Genomic DNA, 19,914 nt, shown 5'->3' on the forward strand with positions numbered 1-19,914 from the left:
ATCAACCAATATCCTCTAAGGTATAAGGAAAATAAAAAAGTTTTATTTCAAATGTGAAAGAAAAAGAAAGGAAAAAAATAAGGAAACTCCAGCTAAGAAATTGTGTTCTGCCATGGCCTGCGTGGCTGAAGGGTTCAGAGTGAGAAAAGAGGATGGGAGATTAAGAAAGAGACAAAGAGATATAAGGTGGGGGCAGGTGGGGCTCTAACTCCTGATGGGAGAAAAAGACCCCAGGCAAATGGACTGAGTTTATTTATAGTAGTAGAGATAAGGGAAGTGCAGGGGGAAGTAAAAGGGGCTGGTCTGTAACTGGAGCCAGGAGAGTAGCTAAGGTCTGCAGGCATGTGGTTAATGGTTTTCTGGCGAATGGGCAGGGAGGCAGACAGTCCTCTTCTTGGCCAAGCCTTGCTCCACCTCGCCCTCTTGTTGCCTGTTCTCCTCCAGCGGGGCCCTGCCTAGATGGCTGGAGGAAGCGAACTAGATGCGTGTTCCTTGTTTCCTGCCTCATCTGTGGGAGGACGTGTTAGGCCTGGCCATACTGATCTACAGCGCAGTGCTCCCAGCAGTGTTCCACTCAGGAACATAGACTCAAGTTTAGAATTAATTCTATGGCCTGTATTTCCCACCTTTGTATCTCAGGATAAACAAATTAAATGTCAAGCATCTATTCAAAGTACCAATGGCTTTTTAAAATCAGGTATATGAATATATTTTAATATTAATATTTTTCAAATGAATAGACAAGTCTTATTGTTAAAGGGGTGAAACAAAACTTTGTCATAAGTAAGAGTCTCATAGTTGGCCAATAGACAGGCTCAGTTGGAAAATTCCTTTTTGTGGTGTCCAGTGATTTCCAAAAACAATTTAATTTCAAACAGTGATCCTTCCAGATGTGACATTTGGTAGAATTGTTTGAAAACACCAGAATTAATGTGAAATACCAGTGGTTTCTAGACAATCAAATATTACAATTGTTGAAGTTTGCTACTCAACTATATGGAGTTATTCCTATGTATTAAAGTACTATTTATATTTTATCTGCACATGTAGTACACGCCTAAAGGAAACTTCCTGTTTCCTATTGGAAACTTCATTGTACACATTCAGTCTCAGTCAACTTAATAGAAATTGTATTTTAAATGGATACAGACAAAATTCTAACTTGAGAAATAAGTCTTTGGTGGTATGGCCTCATATTTGATTCATTTCCTTTTAGCACACTCTGCAACTGCACACTTCTCAACCCCAGCTTCCCTCCCCACATTGTTTGAAGGGGGTTGAAAGAATCTGATTAACTCTTTTGTTGAAAAATGTCTCTTATGGGAAAAATAAATGTTTAAATTGAGAACAGAAATAGAAGCTTTCCTGTTTTCTCGCAATGGTTCTACCAATGCCTTGTCCGTGAACACGTAAGGCAGAGCACAGTACTCCACTGACCACTGGTGACCATATTCCTCATGTTTATAGAACCAGCCAGAACCAAACTGACTTGGAATTAGATAACAGATGCACAACAACATCGTGTATCTGTGAACAAGTTCCCAAACTTCCCCAAGCCTGAGTTCTCCTATCCCAAGAGGTAAAAGTAAAAGAACACTTGCAGAGGAGCCAGGATGATGCCTGGAAAGGTGCCATTGGCTGCCTGTGGTGAAAGCAGGGTCAGAGGACCTGCTGTCAGGAGCAAAACCAATCCTTGTGTGCCTCAGTTTCCTGGTTTGTAAAATGTTAGTATTGAGTTCTGCCTAGAAGATTCTTATGAGAATCAATGCAGTAAGACATGTAAAGTATATAATACTGGCCTACTACTTAGTAAATTCTAAGTAACTGTTATCTACTTTAATCCTATTCAATCAGACATTTTTCAATAATATTGCTGTATATACAAATATTTATAAAAGAAGTTTTACCATTTCCCCCTTGTAAGGCAAGGGAGAATTCTCCCCATTTCACCCACTCTTACTTTCTGCATTTTAAGATAGGCTCTATTCACTTACCACAGACATCTTAATAATTTGGACTAATGAAAGGGATAAGGAGTATGGAAAATCTAAAACAGCAGCTAAGGTCCAAATTCTTTATGTTTAATTTTGTCATGCAGAAAGAGAAACCCTTCTTCAAACAGCTGTAAAATCACATAATTCCCTCAGACTGTGGCAAGTTGTACCCTGTTTTTGACAGCCTGGGCTCCAGCTGAGAGTGGAGAAAGCAAAAATCCCCCAGAAAGTAAATGGTGTGAGCATTACCCACTGTTACTGTGACATATGATCTTGGAAATCAGTCTCATTCCTTAGTGTAGTAGCTCTTATTCCCTAAGATACATTTCAAGTCCCTTGTTAAATTCTGTTGCAAAGACAATCATGCTTAAATTCAGCTAGAGCAGGCAGTCTTCACTGTGTATTTTTGCTCTACAAAAACTCTCCTCCTATCTGGACAGTTTTGTTTTTTAAATTTCACAGTGAGAGATTCAGTCCTTTGAATTAAGGTGCTGACTCCACAGGGGACCATAGGTAAACATGCAAAAATTTCCTTGAGAGATAGTAAATCTTTTAACCACTGACCCGTTAAAACAACAATGTATTAGAAATGAGATAAAAGGCTACTATATTTTACCAGGGAGACTGAGGGTTAGGGAAAATAGGCTGCTCCAATTTATAAATACTTTCAGGCTGCAGAGAGACCAATAGGGCAAAGTGGAGCCTGTGGTATTTTGGTCACATGAGATTATTGGGCTGGCCAAATCAAACAAGCCTATCAGCTAAATGGCTGCTGGTCCATCAGTTTACAATCTGAGATACGGAGTATGAAGCCAAGGGGAAGCAGTGCTTCAGAGTAGCCAGGGTGACATGCCATGAAGAGGATAGCTTGGGCTCTGAAATGGATGCTAAAGGGATGCACAGTTGTGTGATAGGTGTGGGCAGGGCTGAGGTCATACGAGCTTCATGCTGAGTGTGGGTAACTTCCTGCTGCCAATACCATGTGGATTGCCTGTGGGGTCTGCAAAACATGAGGCTATTTCTGTGGTCAGGGACCTGGGAACCAAATCTTCTAAGAATTTTAAAGGCCCACAAAAAGTTCAGCATCCTGGAAATCTTCCTTGCCTGGATTCTAGTCCTCTAACCCATCTGAGTTCAAACATGTCAGTGCACAGAGAAGTTAGGAAAGCCCTTCCTCCACTCAGCAGGGCCTTTCCCACCCTCCCCTTGCTCCACTTTTTGACTAATTTCATGGGGATTGGGCTCTCTGTATTCCAAATAGGGATGTCAACCTGATATTTCTCCAGAAATAAAATGTAAAATATACTCCCCAAATACGTGTGATGAATTGAATGTGGCCATTCCTAGTTTTAGAGTTAGTTCTGGGTTCTATACCCTAGCACAGTGCCAGGCACATAGCCTACGGTCAGAACATACTTTCTGAGCAACAGCACCTGGGCTGTAATTGTACCACTTGCTGAGAGACAGCCCTTCAGATGCATGTCCACTTAACGGAAGTCTCATCTGAATCAGTGTCAGCTGTGTTTACAGCAGGTGTCTGCTTTATTTCTGCTCACAGTGCAACTGCACTATCAATATTTAGAATCTCATTGGTTTTTTTTGCTTTTGCGAAATTGAGCAATACCTAATTAAACCTAGATATTCATAGACTAGCTATGGTGGTAACCAACCAGTCCTGCTCCTTTTCATATAGGGCCAGTTTTAGGACCAATGGTAAGACAGAGTAAGAATTTTCATGTCTATCTCTACTATGGTCACCTTATTTTTAAAAAATTGTTAATTGTACAAGTTGTGACTTGTATTATTATAGATTAATGATTACAATTATATATTTGAAAAATGTTTGAAAGTAGGTGTGCCTTTTTCTAATTTGCTGAAAGTTGTGATTTAGGCTGGCAGAGGCTGTTTCCCTGTCAGGATATTCATCTATCTCTGAGTTCTCTGGGTTCCCTTTGACTCTTAGGTTAATAAACAGCCTCAAAGGAACGCAAGGAATATGACTGTTTTGTTGCAAGGACGTTGTGATGCAACCTCCAAAAAAAAAAAAAAAGACCATTACACTTTTTCTATTAAAAAATATTTCTAAGTCACACACAAAGCATGTTACTGAGGGGAAGGAGCCAGACATTTCATTGCCTGCATGTTTATATCTATTACTTTTTATATGATTGCTTTGTCAAAGCCTCACTAAAATGGTCTCAGAGAAAAAGAACAGGCTAGTGGATTCAATGGCATCAAATAAATCCAGCAGACTACAGTACTTCTGCCCCGTGTGTGGAGGGGTTTCCTTTACCCTGGTAGCAAATGGATAGTTGTTCTCACTTTCTAGAGCCAAAGTTCTCAGCGCTCTCTCTCTTCCTGAGCTGACTGACCCTAAAAGAGATAATTGTAGGATGGCATGAAGACAAGGGCAAAATCAAGAAAAATGTAAAAGAATGAACAGTTTAAGGGACAGCGGATCCTTTTAGTAATCTTACAATTAACTGAAGATAGTGACTGTATGTTTTGTACACACACACGTGCACACACACACACACACACACACGTACGTGTGCACATACCTTCAAGTTCCTCATACTGGAAGATGAAAAACCAGTGAGTTTCCAACAGAGAAGTTTCCTGTGTATAAACATTGAGGGAGAATCCTATTTTTATGTCTCTCATCTCTACCTATAGGGCTGAGGTCCTGACACTCCAGATTGGACTTTTCTTAGTGAAAGTTTATGTGATGAAGTTTGTGCTCTTTCTCTGGAAAAAAAAAAAAATAATAATAATAATAATAATAATAATGTCCTGAAAAAAATCAATAAATGTTTTTCTAATTATCTCCAGGTCTTTTCTTTTTTTAGGCCGTGTGTGTGTGTGTGTGTGTGTGTGATTTTGTTGAATGGAAAATTTCTTGGGAGACAAATTACAGAGTTTAGAATCCATAAGATTTAAAATAGTCCCTAAATCCTAGAAAAAGTGACTCTAAAACACATTATTTGATTTTGGGATTTTTCTTGACAGTGTGTAATGCTGCCTTTGAGCTGAGTGCTATGCATGAGCATAGCAATGGAAAAATACTCCACAAAACTCTGCATCAGCATTTTTTAATCAGCTATTGAGAAGTACTTTACAACAATAAACTGTGTTCTGATTCAGTGTGTTGTGTTGGCTTTATACATTTGTGACATAATCCCCATAATCAAGATACAGAATATTTTCCTCATCCTTCAGAATACTTTATAGTGCTTTGTCCCACCTTTCAACTCCAGCCTCCAGAAAATTGATTTGAGCTTTGCCTACAGCAGATTAATTTTATATAAATAGAATCCTGAAATATGAAAATGTTTTGTGTTTGGCTCTTTTCAGCAGGATGATCCTGAGTTTCACCTATGTTTGTACAACTAGCAATAATTTTTTTATTGTTGTTGTTGCTGGATAATACTGTGTTGAATGACTGTATGACACTTTGTTGATCTATTCATGGACATTTCCAGTGGCTAGTATTTTTAACTTGAGACTTCTGCATATTTTAATGCAGGCAGAATTAATTTGCATTTTTCCAATGTGGGATTGACAAGGTGTTTTGGTATATAAAAATTATAAATTTTCCCATCTAGCTCATTCTTTAAACTAATTTTGCATCTAAGTCCACCTTCTTGCATGTAGGTGTTAACACAGTTCCCAAACACACTTCATTATGTTCTCTCTTTGCTCTCTCTGTACCTCTCACGACAACAGTGCTTTAATCTGGCTAATGCAACTCTCTTGGAATAGAAAGCTTTTCCTTCTAGTTTCATCTGTCAGATATCTACTCAACTCTTGATGGATGCATGGCTAAGGATCAGATAAACAACCAGATGAAGAAGAACATAAGGAAAGTTATGTAGGGCAGCATGGGGCTGCCATGCCTTTTCTGGGTGTACCACACTCTCAGCACTTCAAAGCAATCACCAACCAAGGAATACATCAAATGTGTTATGGAGCTTCCATTACATAGGGTTTATTGATTTAATCACTGACCATTGTTGATTATCCAAATCCCTAGCCCCTCTCCCTCCCCTGGAGTTTAGGGGGTGGGTTAAAATTTCAACCCTCTGATCATGTCTTTCTCTTTCTTATAACAAGCTAACATCTTTACCTTGTATAAGGACCCTAGCCATCAATCATCACACTAGTATACATAAAACCCACCACTAAAACAGTCGAGGGTCTTACAAGGTCTGGTGTGACAAACATGGGACTAAGACCAAAAACAGACAAACAAACAAACAAAAAAATCTCTGAGAACCTCAACTGGGGAAGTGTTTGTCGGGAATTGAGGATAGAGACCAAATATATATTTCTTATTATATCCCAGCATAGTCTATGTGAAGCTATATTTGTTCCTAATACTAATTCTAATTACAAATTATTATAACATTTAACTGTGTTATACCTTTTGATCATCTCTTATGAGTTACTTAATTTTCAGGAAGCAATTTAAGTTTACCTTTATAACTGATTTCAAGTCCTTAATCTCTAAGTTTTGACTCTGTAGTTTATAGTCTTTATTATTTCATCATTCTTATAAAATGGCACAAGAATAAAATGAAAATTGAAAGCTTCATATTTTAATTTTACACGGCTTTAATTGACTGATTTAAAAGGTGAGGAGGTCAATATTAACTTCTTTGTATCTCTCCTTCCCCCCATCATGATAACTATTTTTATTTGTTAAGATATATGCCTTTTCTAACTTCAATTTCTATAGTTGTGTTGCCTTGAATGTTTAAATGAATTAATTGCCAGTCTTTTAGTCATATCTTCTGTTCTTTTGAGCTTGTTTATTAATTGATATTTTTGAAAGGGAATCAGAGCTAGGGTGACTATATAATTTATTGACTGAACAGATACTTTAGAAAGTGAAAGGAGCTATTAATACTCAGGCAAGACAGCATACATGATAAAGACTGTTCTAGACAAATCAGGACTTAGGGTCACCCTAAAACCAGAGTAGTATATTTCTTAAGTTCTTGCATGCTTCAACTCAGTACTTTTGGAGACATTTCAATAGTGCCAAATGGCTCTTTAAGCCAAAAATCATCTGTTTGAAGAAATACTTTGGCTCTGGCTAAAGGCTCACTTTCTGGAGCTGATGGATGGGATTTAGAGAGTACACCAATCAGCTCCAATCATATCCACAATATACATACTCATTTTTCTGGTGAAATTACCATTATATAGGATTTTCAAAGGGGCCTATCATCCCATAAACATTACTTAATTTCTATTTCATAAAAATTTACAAAAAGCTATATACTTGGTTTCTTAAATCCTCTGGAAATAAAATTGTCACATATTTATTTGCCATTTCTACTTCTTCATAAATATATGAAAAAATACATGAAAAATGTTCAACATCACTGGTCATTCAAGAGATGCAAATTAAAATAATGCTGAGATTTCATCTCACTTTAGAAAGAATGGCTATTATCTAGAAATTAGCCAGTAACAAATGCTGGTAGGGCTGTGGGGAAAAAGGAACCCTTCTCTACTGTTGATGGGAATGTAAACTGGCTCAACCACTGTGAAAATCATTGTGGAGATTCCTCAAAACCCTAAAACTAGTGTTTCATTTGACCCAGCTATTTCCCTTCTTGGTATCTTCCTGAAAGAATTAAAAGTATCATACCACAAGAATATATGTATACCCATTTTATAGCAGCTTAGTTTGTAATAGCTAAATCTTGGAAAGAGCCCAAATGCCCGTTAGCTGATGAATGGAGAAAAAGGATGTGGTTTTTTTTTTAATACAATGGAGTATTAGTCTGCCATAAAGAATGATAAGCTTGAGACATTTCTAGCTAAATGGATGCACCTTGAGACCATACTCTTAAGTGAGATAAATCAGACACACATGTTTAAATACCACGTTGTTTCTCTGGTGTGAGAAACTGAAAGTGAAAATAAGGACCAAAATTTATAACAGATATTGGGAAAGGGGAAGAAGATGTTCCAATTAGAAGGGGAACAAAGGAGGAAGGAGTGGGAAAAGAAAAAAGGGACCAGATGAAAAGAACAGAAGGAACAATGGAAACAAAGCATTTACAAATAAGGAGAGGAAAAGGGGTCAAGAAAGGGCATGGGAAAGAAAGAACCAGCAAGATATAACACGTACAGGTACAAATTCCCTATGATGAATGCTATCATTATGTATATTTGAACTGTGCCAATAAAGGTTTTACTTTTAAAAAGTGATATTGTCACAGCTATACTTTAACTCTATAAGTTCACTTAGCATTTATTGTAGTGTTAATAGACGATATTAACAAATGTGAAGTGTTTCTGATCTTTTGTAATACCGCTAGTAATGACTTCCATTTTAGTTTTCAGTATCTCTTTCATTAAGGTTCATGAAATAACAGTAGTATTAATCAATGGAAAAGCCGTAGCTTTTCCTTCTGATCAATTGCCATTCTTCTATGAGCTCTGTTAACTATTAAGCTGTGCCCTTTACCATGGTTTCCTTTTAGGCTGAGATATGGTGGTAGTTGGGGGTCATAAGGGAACATTGGAAGCCATGTGAAATAGGTGTCCTAGTCTAGGTTTTCCAAAACAACAGTACCCGTTCCTCTTGAAGCAAAACCTCTTTTAAAGTTCTCCACCAAATTCTTGGGGGTTTTGCCCTTATTCTTTCCTTTTTTCATGGTAATGTTTCAACTATTTATTTTAAACTACAAAAATGAGCTGGTAAGGGCTGGGGTTTAGCTCAGTGGTGCTGCGACTGCCTCTCAAGTGCAAGGTCCTGAGTTTGATCCCCAGTACTGAAAAAAAAAAAATGAACTGACGGATAGCAGGTCACCTATACTGATTAGAAGAAAAGTTGTCAAATGCATACTTCACTGTATTATGCAGACTTGGACTAAAACATCAAGGGTGAGGTGTTCCTGACAAAGAAAATATATTAATAAAAATGAAAAGATGCAGCATGGAAAATACTATAATTCCAATAGTGGCCAGCAAAATTATTAAAAACATATGAAAAGTTAGTGGAGTCAAGTTAAATGAACTACATACTTGTGAAAGCTTTGCCTAAAATGTTCAAATGCCCCTGTAAATGTCTAGCCTGAAGTGACTTTCCCAGCAACTGAAAGGACATAAGCAAATTTGGAATGAGCCCAAACAGACTTGTGTGTGTAAGGACATTTCCTTCCCCTCTCCCATAAAACTGCTCACACTTGAAATAGTGTTAATGTAAATTATCAATTAACTTTTAAAAAATCTTTTACCCTGATATTAAAAAGTAATACCACTATATCATCTGAAATGGCAAAAGGAAAATGGTTGACCCTAATCCTTTGCTCTGCAGAAACTTCAGACTTGTCGATTTCCTCTTTGTCTTCCTTGGGTTACACTTCTCTGGAGTTGGGGGTGTGGCAAGCTCCACATGGACCACATCCCTTTCCTCACATAACCCTTGAGGGCAACTCTCCAGCCCTTGCCTTGTGTCATGCCCTGTCACTGAAAGCTAACTGCTTGTACATTAGCCAAGAAGGAGCTCCTCTGATTCTGCTAGGATAGGGTTTTTTCTTCCTGTGCAGCATCTCTGTTGAATAGTCACTTTTGTCCGGAAACACTGTGGAAAGAACCTAAATGGTAAAATCTTGCCAGTTGGAATAGTGGCAGTAACTACAAGCTGGAGATTGCTCAGCTCTCCCAGGAAATTTCACACTAACAATTGTACAATTAATGAAAAGTCAAATAGGTTATTTTTACCTATGTTCAGACCCACAGGGATACATTTTTCTCTTCCTCTAAGCTGGGTTGCTTACCCTTCCCTAGGGCATGGCTTAGAAGTCAGAGGTTCAAAACCTAAGAATATGGAATATGTTTCAGGTTCAACTGAAGTTCAGCCACAAATATAGAGCATAGGGAAAGCTTTGGAAAATATAATATAGAACATCTTAGCCTTTTTATGTTGCTAATTTTTTTCCTCACATCCTTTTTAGTTGTTCTATTGGATCCTCTGGCATTCATGCCTGCCTATTTTCTTGTAACTTTCCCCTCCAAGGGAAACCTTCTGACAATTTGACACGAATGTCTCCATTTATGGCCCATATCATTTATTTTGATTACATGCTTGGTTAAATAATAGATGTGGCTCATACTTTCCATATGGAATTTTAATAAATTCACCATTATTAAAGCAAAAAAGAATAACTTTTCATTCTTCAACTGAAAAACCTGTATTTAATTAACCTTTCAAGTAAGCAAACATGCAGAAAATAACAAGGAACTTCTGGATAACTTGAAAAATATTGTTTGGGGTTTATATTTCCTCTTAGGTCTTGAATTCACCAATTTTTTTTTTTTTTTGGTACCAGGGATCAAACTCTGGTCCTTGTGCTTGCTTAGAAGGTGGCAAAACCAGTGAGCTAAATCCCTCGCCCTTCACCAAATATTTTTAAAGTCACTTTTCAGGTATTATACCTTACTCCATGGCTTTTAAAAAGAGTGTAAACAACTACTTAGTTATTTTCATGAATCTACATAGTCTATTGGCATAGTTTAGTATAAAAATATTCTACATCAAATAATATGCTTTAAAAAATCTTGGATCATTCAAGGAGTGACTACGATTTCCATTTTACTTGGTCTGTAATAATTGTGGCCTTATTCTGTTTTTATTTCTGGTAGGTAGAAATCATAAATGTGTTTCCTTCTGATTTTGATCTTGTTCTGTGCTTTTCTATTTTAGAAGTAATTCTCAACAGTCATAGTTAAAAGCAGACCGATCTAAAACTTACGTATTTTACCATGTTTTATTCCCCCAAAGGAGACCATACCATCAACTTAATTTGTTTGTTTTCATGCCTCCTGGAGCTATTAAAGAACATTGGGAAAAGGTCATTTAATTCTAATGAAATGTCTTGCAGCTCTACCTAAGTAGGTCTTTTCCATTAATTGGTGAGTACTTTTCCTTAATTGAATCACTATCACATTTCCACAATGCCTAATGCCATCATTTTTCACTACTGTTTCCCGGAATATAAATCCTTTCATTCTCTGAAGATCACCCGAGTTCCTCACTTCTCTACAACCACCTTTCTCTACAATTCTTCTATCTCCTCTTTCTTCCCTTTCCTCTCAGGTTAACTGCTCCAGTTACACTCTTGATAGCATCTTCCCACCTCCTCTGAGACTTTTCTCTATAGATTATCTTGTTTTATCTTGGGTCCCGATTCTCTCACCCTCTGCCAAAGATAGTCTATCCTATGAAAAATACAGCAAACCTTTATTCAACTCTTAAATCTCAAGTTTCATTTCTGCAAGATTTTTGAAAGTGTTCTTTCTTTCCTTGACCTGATTTTTAACTCCTAACAATTTAATTTTTACCCTTTACATCACTCTATTGGGCCTAAACTCTCAAAAGTAACTGACATGTGATCTACTGGTACCTAAATCTAATGTCCTCTTTTTAAATCACCTATTACTTTTTGTAGCATTTGACAGAGTGGATGAAAACATCTTTCTGGAAACCAGAAATAAATGTTTCCAGAATTCTGAATAGAATCATGTCTCTCCATGCCATTTCTTTAACTGCAAATTTGAACCATTCTCTATGTTTTCTGCCGGCAATTTCCCTTGTCCAATATCTTTATTATAGATATTCTACCAGGAATTTTTTCCACATGTTCTTGATATACACTCTTTCTCTGGAATTTTCTTATTTTAAACATCATTTTCTGTGTGAGTAGTTCGAAAGTCTATTAATCCTAAAGTACAGGCTTGTATTTCCTGTTTGGCTGGATGTACTCACATTAAATTCTACTAGTATGACAAACTCTACAGGTTCAAAACAAAGTCAGTTTTTCTCCCTCCCCAATTCACCTTTCCTGATTTCCTTTTCTGTAAATGACATCATCAACTTCCCTGTCACCAGAACAAAATATTGGCGTCTTCTCAGACCTGTGATTTCCTTGTCCCCCATAGCCAGGAATGTTTGGGCTCTTGTGTATATGCTGCTCTGCTAGCCCTATACTACCAGATTGACCTTCCTAACACACAACTTAGTGCTCTACTTAGTAGTATCCTGTCATTTACAAAATAAAACCTGGATCTTATCATGGCATTTACAGTAGTTTACAGCATGACTTTGCCTTACCTGTCTGATTCTAGTTCCTGATGCTACACCAAACACCAGGCTAGTAGAATTATCTCCTGTTCTCTATACTCACTTTATGATTACTGGTCCTGAGGTTATATTCATTTTGTTTCCTTAGGCTTTAGTATATTTCTCCATCCCACTCATTCCTTTTGGCCTAAATTCTACCATTCTTCAAATGCTATATTTTTAGAGCTTTCTTGGATCTTCACAAAAGGAGGAAACCTTTCTAACATCTATAATTTCAATTCAATTTTATTAACATAGCCACATCCACTTTCTTTTGCATAGTATTTATATGAAATATTTTCCCATTCTTTAACTTGGAGCCATCTTCATGTTTACAAAATCTGTGTCTTATAAGCCACTAAACAATGGGGCTTGCATTTTTATCTCCTCTGGGAAACTGTGTCTTTTAATTGTGTTCTTTAGCCCATTTATATTTACTCCAATTATTGATAAGTTTGAACTTGTCTAACTATCACTATTCCCACTGCCACCAACCCTCCTTTTTTTGATTCTTTGTACTTCCTTTCCTACCCTTCCTTGGAGGCTGCTTAATTCATACATAAATATTATTGTTCACTTGTATATAATATTTCTTTTTTAAAAATTAATTTTAATGGTACATTTTAGGCAAACAATATAATGACATTCATCATTGGAAATTTGCACCTTTACATAATCTCTCTTGGTTATTTTTTTCCCCAGTCCCCTGCCCTCCCTTCAACTCCTCCACCCCTTCCCATTTTCAAAGACTTTGTTTCCATTTTTTCATTTTCTCATATTAATTCCATTCCCTCCTTTCCTTTCCCCTACCCCTCCCACTTCCCCTTTGCCCCTTTTCTTCCTATTTCACATTATCTAATATACCTTATAGTCCTTATTTACACCTTCAGTTTCTCACACTAGAGAAATTATTTGGTATTTACACGTGTGTCTTATTTAAGGTGAAGCTTAAGAGTATCACCTCAATGAGCATCCATTTAGCTATGAATGTCTCTAATTTCTCATACTTTATGGCTGAGTAGTGCTCCATTTTATAAGAAAAAAAAACACATTTTCTTTATCCAGTCTCCAGTTCATGGGCATTTGGGCTGCTTCCAAGCATTAGCTATTACAAATTGTGCTACTATGAACATGGATCCACATATATTGCTATGGTATGATTCTTTTAATTCTTTGGGGAAGACACCCAGTAGGGGAATAGCTGGGTCAAATGGGACATCCAGTCCTACTTATTTGAGGCATCTCCATACTAGTTCCCACAGTGGTTGCACCAGTCTACACTCTCACCAGCAGCGGAGCAGTATTCCTCTTTCCCGACAGCCCTGCCAGGATTCATTATTGGTTGATTTCATGATAGCAGCCATTCTTTCTGGGGTGAGGTAGAAACTCAGTGTTGTTTTCATCTGCATCTCTCGAATGGCCAGTGATGTTGAACATTTTTTCATATGTTTATTTGCTATTTCTACTTCTTTGTGTGAGAAATGTCTGTTCATTTCAGATGCCCATTTTTGGATTGGGTCTTTAAATTTGGGAGGTCTGATTTTTTTTAAGTTCTTTATAGATTCGAGATAGTAGACCTTTGTCTGAGGAACAGCAGGTGAAGATTTTTTCCCACATTGTGGGTTGTCTCTTGACTCTGTTCATTGTTTCTCTTGCTGTGCAGAAGCTTTGTAATAAGAAGTGATCCCACTTGCTGATTGTTTGTGCTAGTTCATGGGCAACTGAGGTTTTGTTCATAAAATCTTTTCCTACACCAATGTCTTCAAGAGTTCTACCTAACCTCTGTTGCAGCTGGTTCAACATTTCTGTTTTAATATTTAGATCTTTCATCCATTTCGATTTTAGTTTAGTGCATGGTGAGAAATATAAGTCTAGTTTTCATCTTTGGCAAGGTGAAACCCTACAATTCCAGCACCATTCATTAAAGAGGCTATCATTCCTCCAATGAGAGGATTTGGCTCCTTTGTCAAAGGTGAGGTGGCTGAGTGTGTCTGGAGTTGTTTCTGCATCTTCTAATTTGTTCCACTGGTCCTCAGGCCAGTATCATGCTGTTTTTATCCCAGTAGCTTTGTAGTATAGTTTCAACTTGGGGATAGTGATACCACCTGCCATGTCTCTGTCACCTAGAATTTCTTTTGCTATTCTGGGTCTCTTCTTGTTCCAAATGAATTTTTGGATTGTTTTCTCAAGGTCCATGAAGTATACTGATGGGATTTCAATTGGGATTGCATTGAATCTATATAGCAGTTTTGAAAGTATGGCCATTTTCATTATGTTGATTCTTCCTACCCAGGAGCAAGGGATGTCTGTCCATTTTCTGATATCATTTTCATTCTCTCTTTTCAGAGTGTTATAGTTTTCAGAGAAGAAGCCTTTGATTTCTTTTGTTAGGTTGATTCCTAGGTACTTCAGTTTTTTGGATGCTATTGTGAAAGGAATTGTTTGCCCTATTTCTCTCTCAGTGAGTCTATTGTTCATGTAGAGGAAAGCTATTGATTTTTGTGTGTTGACCTTGCATCCACCTACTTCACTGAATTTGGTTATTAAGTCTAGAAGACATTTGGTGGAGGCCTTGGGGTCTTCTATATAGAGTATCGTGTCATCTTCAAGTAATTATAATTTGACTTCTTCCTTTCCTATCTTTATTCCTCTTATTTCTTTCTCTTGTCTAATTGCTGTGGATAGTGTTTCCAAGACTATGTTGAACATTAGTGGTGACAGTGGACATCCTTGTCTTGTTCTTGATTTTAGTGTGAAGGTTTGCAGTTTTTAATCATTTAGTATGACATTGGCTGTTGGGTTTTCATAGATGACTTTTATCAGATTGAGGTAGAGACCATGTATTCCAATTTTATAGGGTTTTTATCATAAATGAATGTTGGATTTTGTCAAATGCTTTTTCTGTGGCTATGGAGATAATCATATGGTTTTTGTTCTTGGCTCTATTGATATAGTGTATTACACTGATTGATTTGCGTATGTTGAACCATCCCTGCGTCCCTGGGATGAATCCCACATGGTCAGGGTGTATGATCTTCTTGATGATCTACATTCTATTTGCCAGTATCTTATTAAGGATTTTTGCATGAATGTTCATTGGTGAGTTTGGCCTATAGTTCTCTTTTTCAGTTGGGTCTTTCTCTGCTTTGGGGATCAAGGTGATACTTGCTTCCAGGAAGGAATTCAGGAGTATTGCTTCACTTTTAATTTCATTGAAGAGTTTGAACAGTAGTGGCAGTAGATCCCCTCTAAATAAATGTCTTGTAGAATTCAGCAATGAAGCTATCAGAACCCAGGCTTTTCTTAGTTGGTAAGTTTTTAATTATGTTTTTGATTTCATTGATTGATATTGGGTTGTTTATAATTTTTAGGTCTCCTTCATTCAACTTTGGTAATTCATATGTATCTAGGAATCCGTCCATTTCTTCTATGTTTTCCATCTTATTGGCATATAGGTTCTGGAAGTAGGTATTGACGATCCTTCGGATTTCTCCTAGGTCTGTTGTAATTTCACCCTTTTCATTCCTAATTGCATGGATTTGGGCCTTTTCTTTCCTTTTTCTGATAAGGTTGGCTAAGAGTTTGTCAAGTTCATTTATTCTTTCAAAGAACCAAGTCTTGAATTCATTGATTTTTTTTTTTTAAATCATTCTCTTACTCTCTATCACATTGATTTCTGGTCTGATCTTTAAAATTTCCTTTTTGTGAGCTTTGGGTTTGTCCTGCTCTTCTTTTTCTCAAAGCTTGAGGTTCAGCATAAGCTTGTTTAATTGGGCTCTGTGTGTTTTCCTAATCTGAGTATTCATTGCTGTGATTTTCCCTCATAAGACTGCTTTCACTGTGTCCCATAGATTCTGATATGTTGTATTGGCATTGTCATTTAATTTTAGGAAATGTCTGATTTCTTCTTTAATTTCCTCTGTGACCCATTGGCTATTCAGAAGTGTGTTGTTCAATTTCCATGTGTTTATGAAATTCTTGCAGTTCCTTTTGCTATTGATCATCAATTTCATCGCACTGTGGTCTGACAATATACAGGGGATAACTTCAGTTTCTTTGCACTTACTTAAACATGTTCTATGCACGAGTATGTCGTCTATTTTGGAGAATGACCCGTGTGCAGCTGAAAAGAATGTATATTCTAATTTTGTGGGGTGGAACACTCTGTAAACATCTCTTAAGTTTATTTGTTCAAGAGTTTGATTGAGTTCTAGTATTTCATTGCCTATTTTTTGTCTCGTTTATCTATTTGTGACAGTGGAGTATTGAGGTCCCCCACTACTACTGTATTAGTGCACATGTGACTTTTCATGTCCGTTAGTATTTTTTTTATATAGTTGCATGCACTAGTGTTTGGTGCATATATATTTATGATTCTCATCTCCTCCTGTTGGATTGTTCCCTTTACAAGTATGTAGTGTCCTTCATTGTCTCTCTTAATCAGTGTTGGTTTGAAATTCACTTGATCTGAACAGAGGAGAGCTACTCCTGCTTTTTAGGGGGTTCCTGTCACATGGAGTATTATTTTCCACCCTTTAACTTTCAGTCTATGAGTTTCTTTTTGAATTAAGTGTGTTTCTTGTATGCAGCACATTGTTGGATTTTGCCTCTTGATCCATTCTGCCAGTCTATTTCTTATGATTGGTGAATTGAGACCATTAACAATGATGGTTATAACTGATACATATTGATTTATCATTGTCATGACTTTTTCTTTTTGTTGGATTCTCCCCCTTTGAATTTAAGTTCTTCTCATGCCAGATGGATTCATTCAGCTGGCCTTCCTGGGGTTGTGATCCTCATTGTCTTTTCCTAGGATATTCTCTAAAATTTTTTGGATGGCTGGTTTGGTATTCATGAAGTTTCTGAGGTGCTCTTTGTCATGAAAGTATCTTATTTCTCCATCAGTTTTGGAAGATAATTTTGCAGGGTACATCAATCTGGTTTGTAGGCTGTTTTCCTGTTGGGCTTGAAATACATCACTCCAAACTCTTCTTGCCTTGAGGGTTTGCGTTGAGAAGCCTGCTGTTATTCTGATGGGATTTCCTTTGTATGTGATTTGTTTCTTTTCTCTAACTGCTTGTAGAATTTCGTTCTTCTGTTGGGTTTCTGGAATCTTATTATATGCCTATGTGTAGATATTTTTTGATCAAGGCTAGTTGGAGTCCTTATTATATGCCTCACTTATCTGTATGTCAAGTTCTTTTCCCCTGCTTGGGAAGTTTTCTGCCATCACTTCTGTGAACAGTTTTTTTTAAGTTGTCTGCACTCTCTCCTGTTTCTTCATTGACTCTGTTCAGTCTTATGTTATTCTTCTTTGCATTGTCTAGGAGCTGCTGGATTGATTTCTCATGGTCCCTTTACAATTTTAAAGAAATTTTTCTTTTCCTGGTCACTAATTGCAATTTCATGTTCTATGTCTTAAATTCTGTCCTCCTATTGGCTCATTCTGCTGTGTAAACTTTCAATGGCATTTTTCATCTCCTGGATATCAGTTTGCATCTGATTTATGGATTCTACTTGTTTCCTATATTGAGATTCCATCATGTTCCTCAGCTCCTCTATTTTTTTATCTGTGTCCTCTCTAGATTTATTAATCGTGCCTTGCAGCATGGGAAGAATGTCTGCTGTTATCTGAGAAATTATTTCTGATTTCATTTTTTCCAGATCCTCTTTTTTGCCAGTTCAGGGAGTCCAGGTGGTTGAGCATCAGATTGTTCCATCTTATTTCCCTTCGGGGTTGCTTTAGGTGATCTGGACATCTGGTTTTGAGACTTTTTTATGTGTCTTCTCACTTGAACGGCGGGGGGGGGGGGGGTTGCTGCTGGTACCTGAGAGGCTTGGTGGGGGTGGCTCTGCTCCTCGGTGCTGGGGACAGTTGTTCAGGGGCCCGAAAGGCTGTATATATTATTTCTGTTCTTATCTGGTACTCAGTCCAAAGGCCTAATTCTCCAGCTCTACTCTCAACTTTAGACAGCCCTATATTTTTGAATTGGTGGAGATTTCTCTCAATGCCTCTGCCTCTCCTAGTAGCAGATTGTTACCTCTTGTAACTGTGTGAGGCCTGATGGGTGGAAGAGTACAAACAGACATGCCTACACTTTCAAAGTGTTGGTGCTCAGGTTCCCTTATCTTTTCTCTGTGGCAGACAACTGCTATCTGATACTCATGTAAAGTTTGTGGTGCGGAGGTTTTCTTTCCTTGGTTCTGCAGATCCATCCTCAACCTTAGGCAAGCCTTTTAGTTTACCAGTTTGCTTCACAACTTTGAGAGTGCAATGGACTTAAAAATTAAGATCCTGTAAGGTATCAAATTTGCTTTCATTTCTTATGTAGGATCAATACTTGTACCTTTATATCTCTAAGACAGGAGAAAGAAATTCTTTATAGCATTTTATTCTTAATTCTCCCTTAGATTATGCCCCCTCCCCAGAAGCAAGAAAACTAAGAAAAGGATTTGGGTTCAAATAGTTTATTTGGGAAATGATCCAGGAACCCCCAGTAAAAGAATGGAAGAAGAGACATGGAAAGGAAGGAAGTCAATATAGTATGCAACGAAGACTGTGGTATGGTCTCACCAGGAACTTCTGGCAGAGTGCATGAAATCAGCCTTGGTGAAAAAGCTGGACATTTATCCACAGGTTTAGCCTTATCTATGATTGATTAATAGTCCTCCCCACAGGTGATGCCTACTCCAGATCAAAAATGTAGAGAAACACAGTTGTTTCATATGAGAGGATATGGGCAGGGCTAAAAATCTATTTTAAACTCTTCAATGGTACTTTTATTTCTCAGAAATATCATATACTAGGTCCTGTATAATTTGAGAGACTTTTTATGTGGTTTCACTTTGTATTCTCCCAGCATTGTAACTCAGATATAAAATAGAAAACAATTAATATTTACTAAATAAGAAAGGATATCTTATACAGTATCAATATGGAGAATTCTAGATGATTTTTTGAGCCCTTCTAAATCCACATCTACTCACATAAAATAGTTTGATCTCTTAATTGGCAAAAAGGGTAAATTCCCTCAGATTAGTTGAAATTTATTAGACTCATATTGATTTTCTAACAAATTTGAGTGCCCTATGATTTAAAAATATAATTTCCAAATCAAAGCTTTACTTAATGGATATTTTATGTTATTGGCAGCCAACAATGATAAGGCGACCACCAACAGTTGTTTGTTACATCTGTGGTCATGAATATGGGACGAAGTCCATTAGCATCCATGAGCCACAATGCCTTAAAAAGTGGCATAATGAAAATAATTTGTTGCCTAAAGAACTAAGGAGACCAGAACCTAAAAAGCCAGAAGTAAGAACCATTACTGGTAAGTTCCAAAGAAAAGACTTGAGTACATGAGGAGAGACTTTTCTTTCTAAGCTGTGGTATAAACTTTGGTAGAGGTGTTCTTTTACTTGTCCAAATAGCTAAAATCATCAACATTCACTGTCTTGGCTACAGCCAAACAGTTCTGGAATGCCTGCCCAAAATGTTGTTTTCAGATACTGAGACATGAAGACACTATGTCCTGGCAACACTGCACATGAGAAGGACTCACTGGAATTTACTGTATGTCACCCTAATTACTTTTATATATTACCAAGCATAATTCTTAAAAAAAAAAAAAGAAAGAAAAAGTTGGGCTAGGGATTTAGCTCGATGGTTCCAGTACTTGCCTTGCAAGTGCAAGGTCCCGAGTTCGATCTCTGGTACCAAAAAAAAAAAAAAAAAAAAAAAAAAAAAGCTTAAAAAGGCTCTAGGAATATCCA

At 37.1% G+C, this 19,914-nt stretch overlaps 1 protein-coding gene across 5 annotated transcripts in view; it reads left to right on the forward strand.

Annotated features, from left to right (window-relative positions):
* Znf475 (zinc finger protein 475) overlaps nucleotides 1-19,914 on the forward strand; it is a 100,403-nt gene that overhangs the window by 52,924 nt on the left and 27,565 nt on the right. For 2 of the 5 annotated variants that reach the window (XM_087180505.1, XM_087180504.1), the window contains one exon: nucleotides 19,292-19,472. The exons of 1 other annotated variant lie outside the window; for it this stretch is intronic. In XM_087180505.1, the coding sequence (XP_087036631.1) occupies nucleotides 19,292-19,472 (181 nt within the window). Of the gene's footprint in view, nucleotides 1-10,797; nucleotides 10,929-18,549; nucleotides 18,776-19,291; nucleotides 19,473-19,914 lie in introns of all 5 variants that reach the window. 2 more of the 5 variants (XM_021266282.2, XM_087180503.1) reach the window with 2 other exon arrangements.

Source organism: Heterocephalus glaber, unplaced genomic scaffold (assembly GCF_053883595.1).
Source record: "Heterocephalus glaber isolate CG9 unplaced genomic scaffold, H.glaber_assembly_v1.0 deba00001463, whole genome shotgun sequence".
Classification (NCBI taxonomy): Eukaryota; Metazoa; Chordata; class Mammalia; order Rodentia; family Bathyergidae; genus Heterocephalus; species Heterocephalus glaber.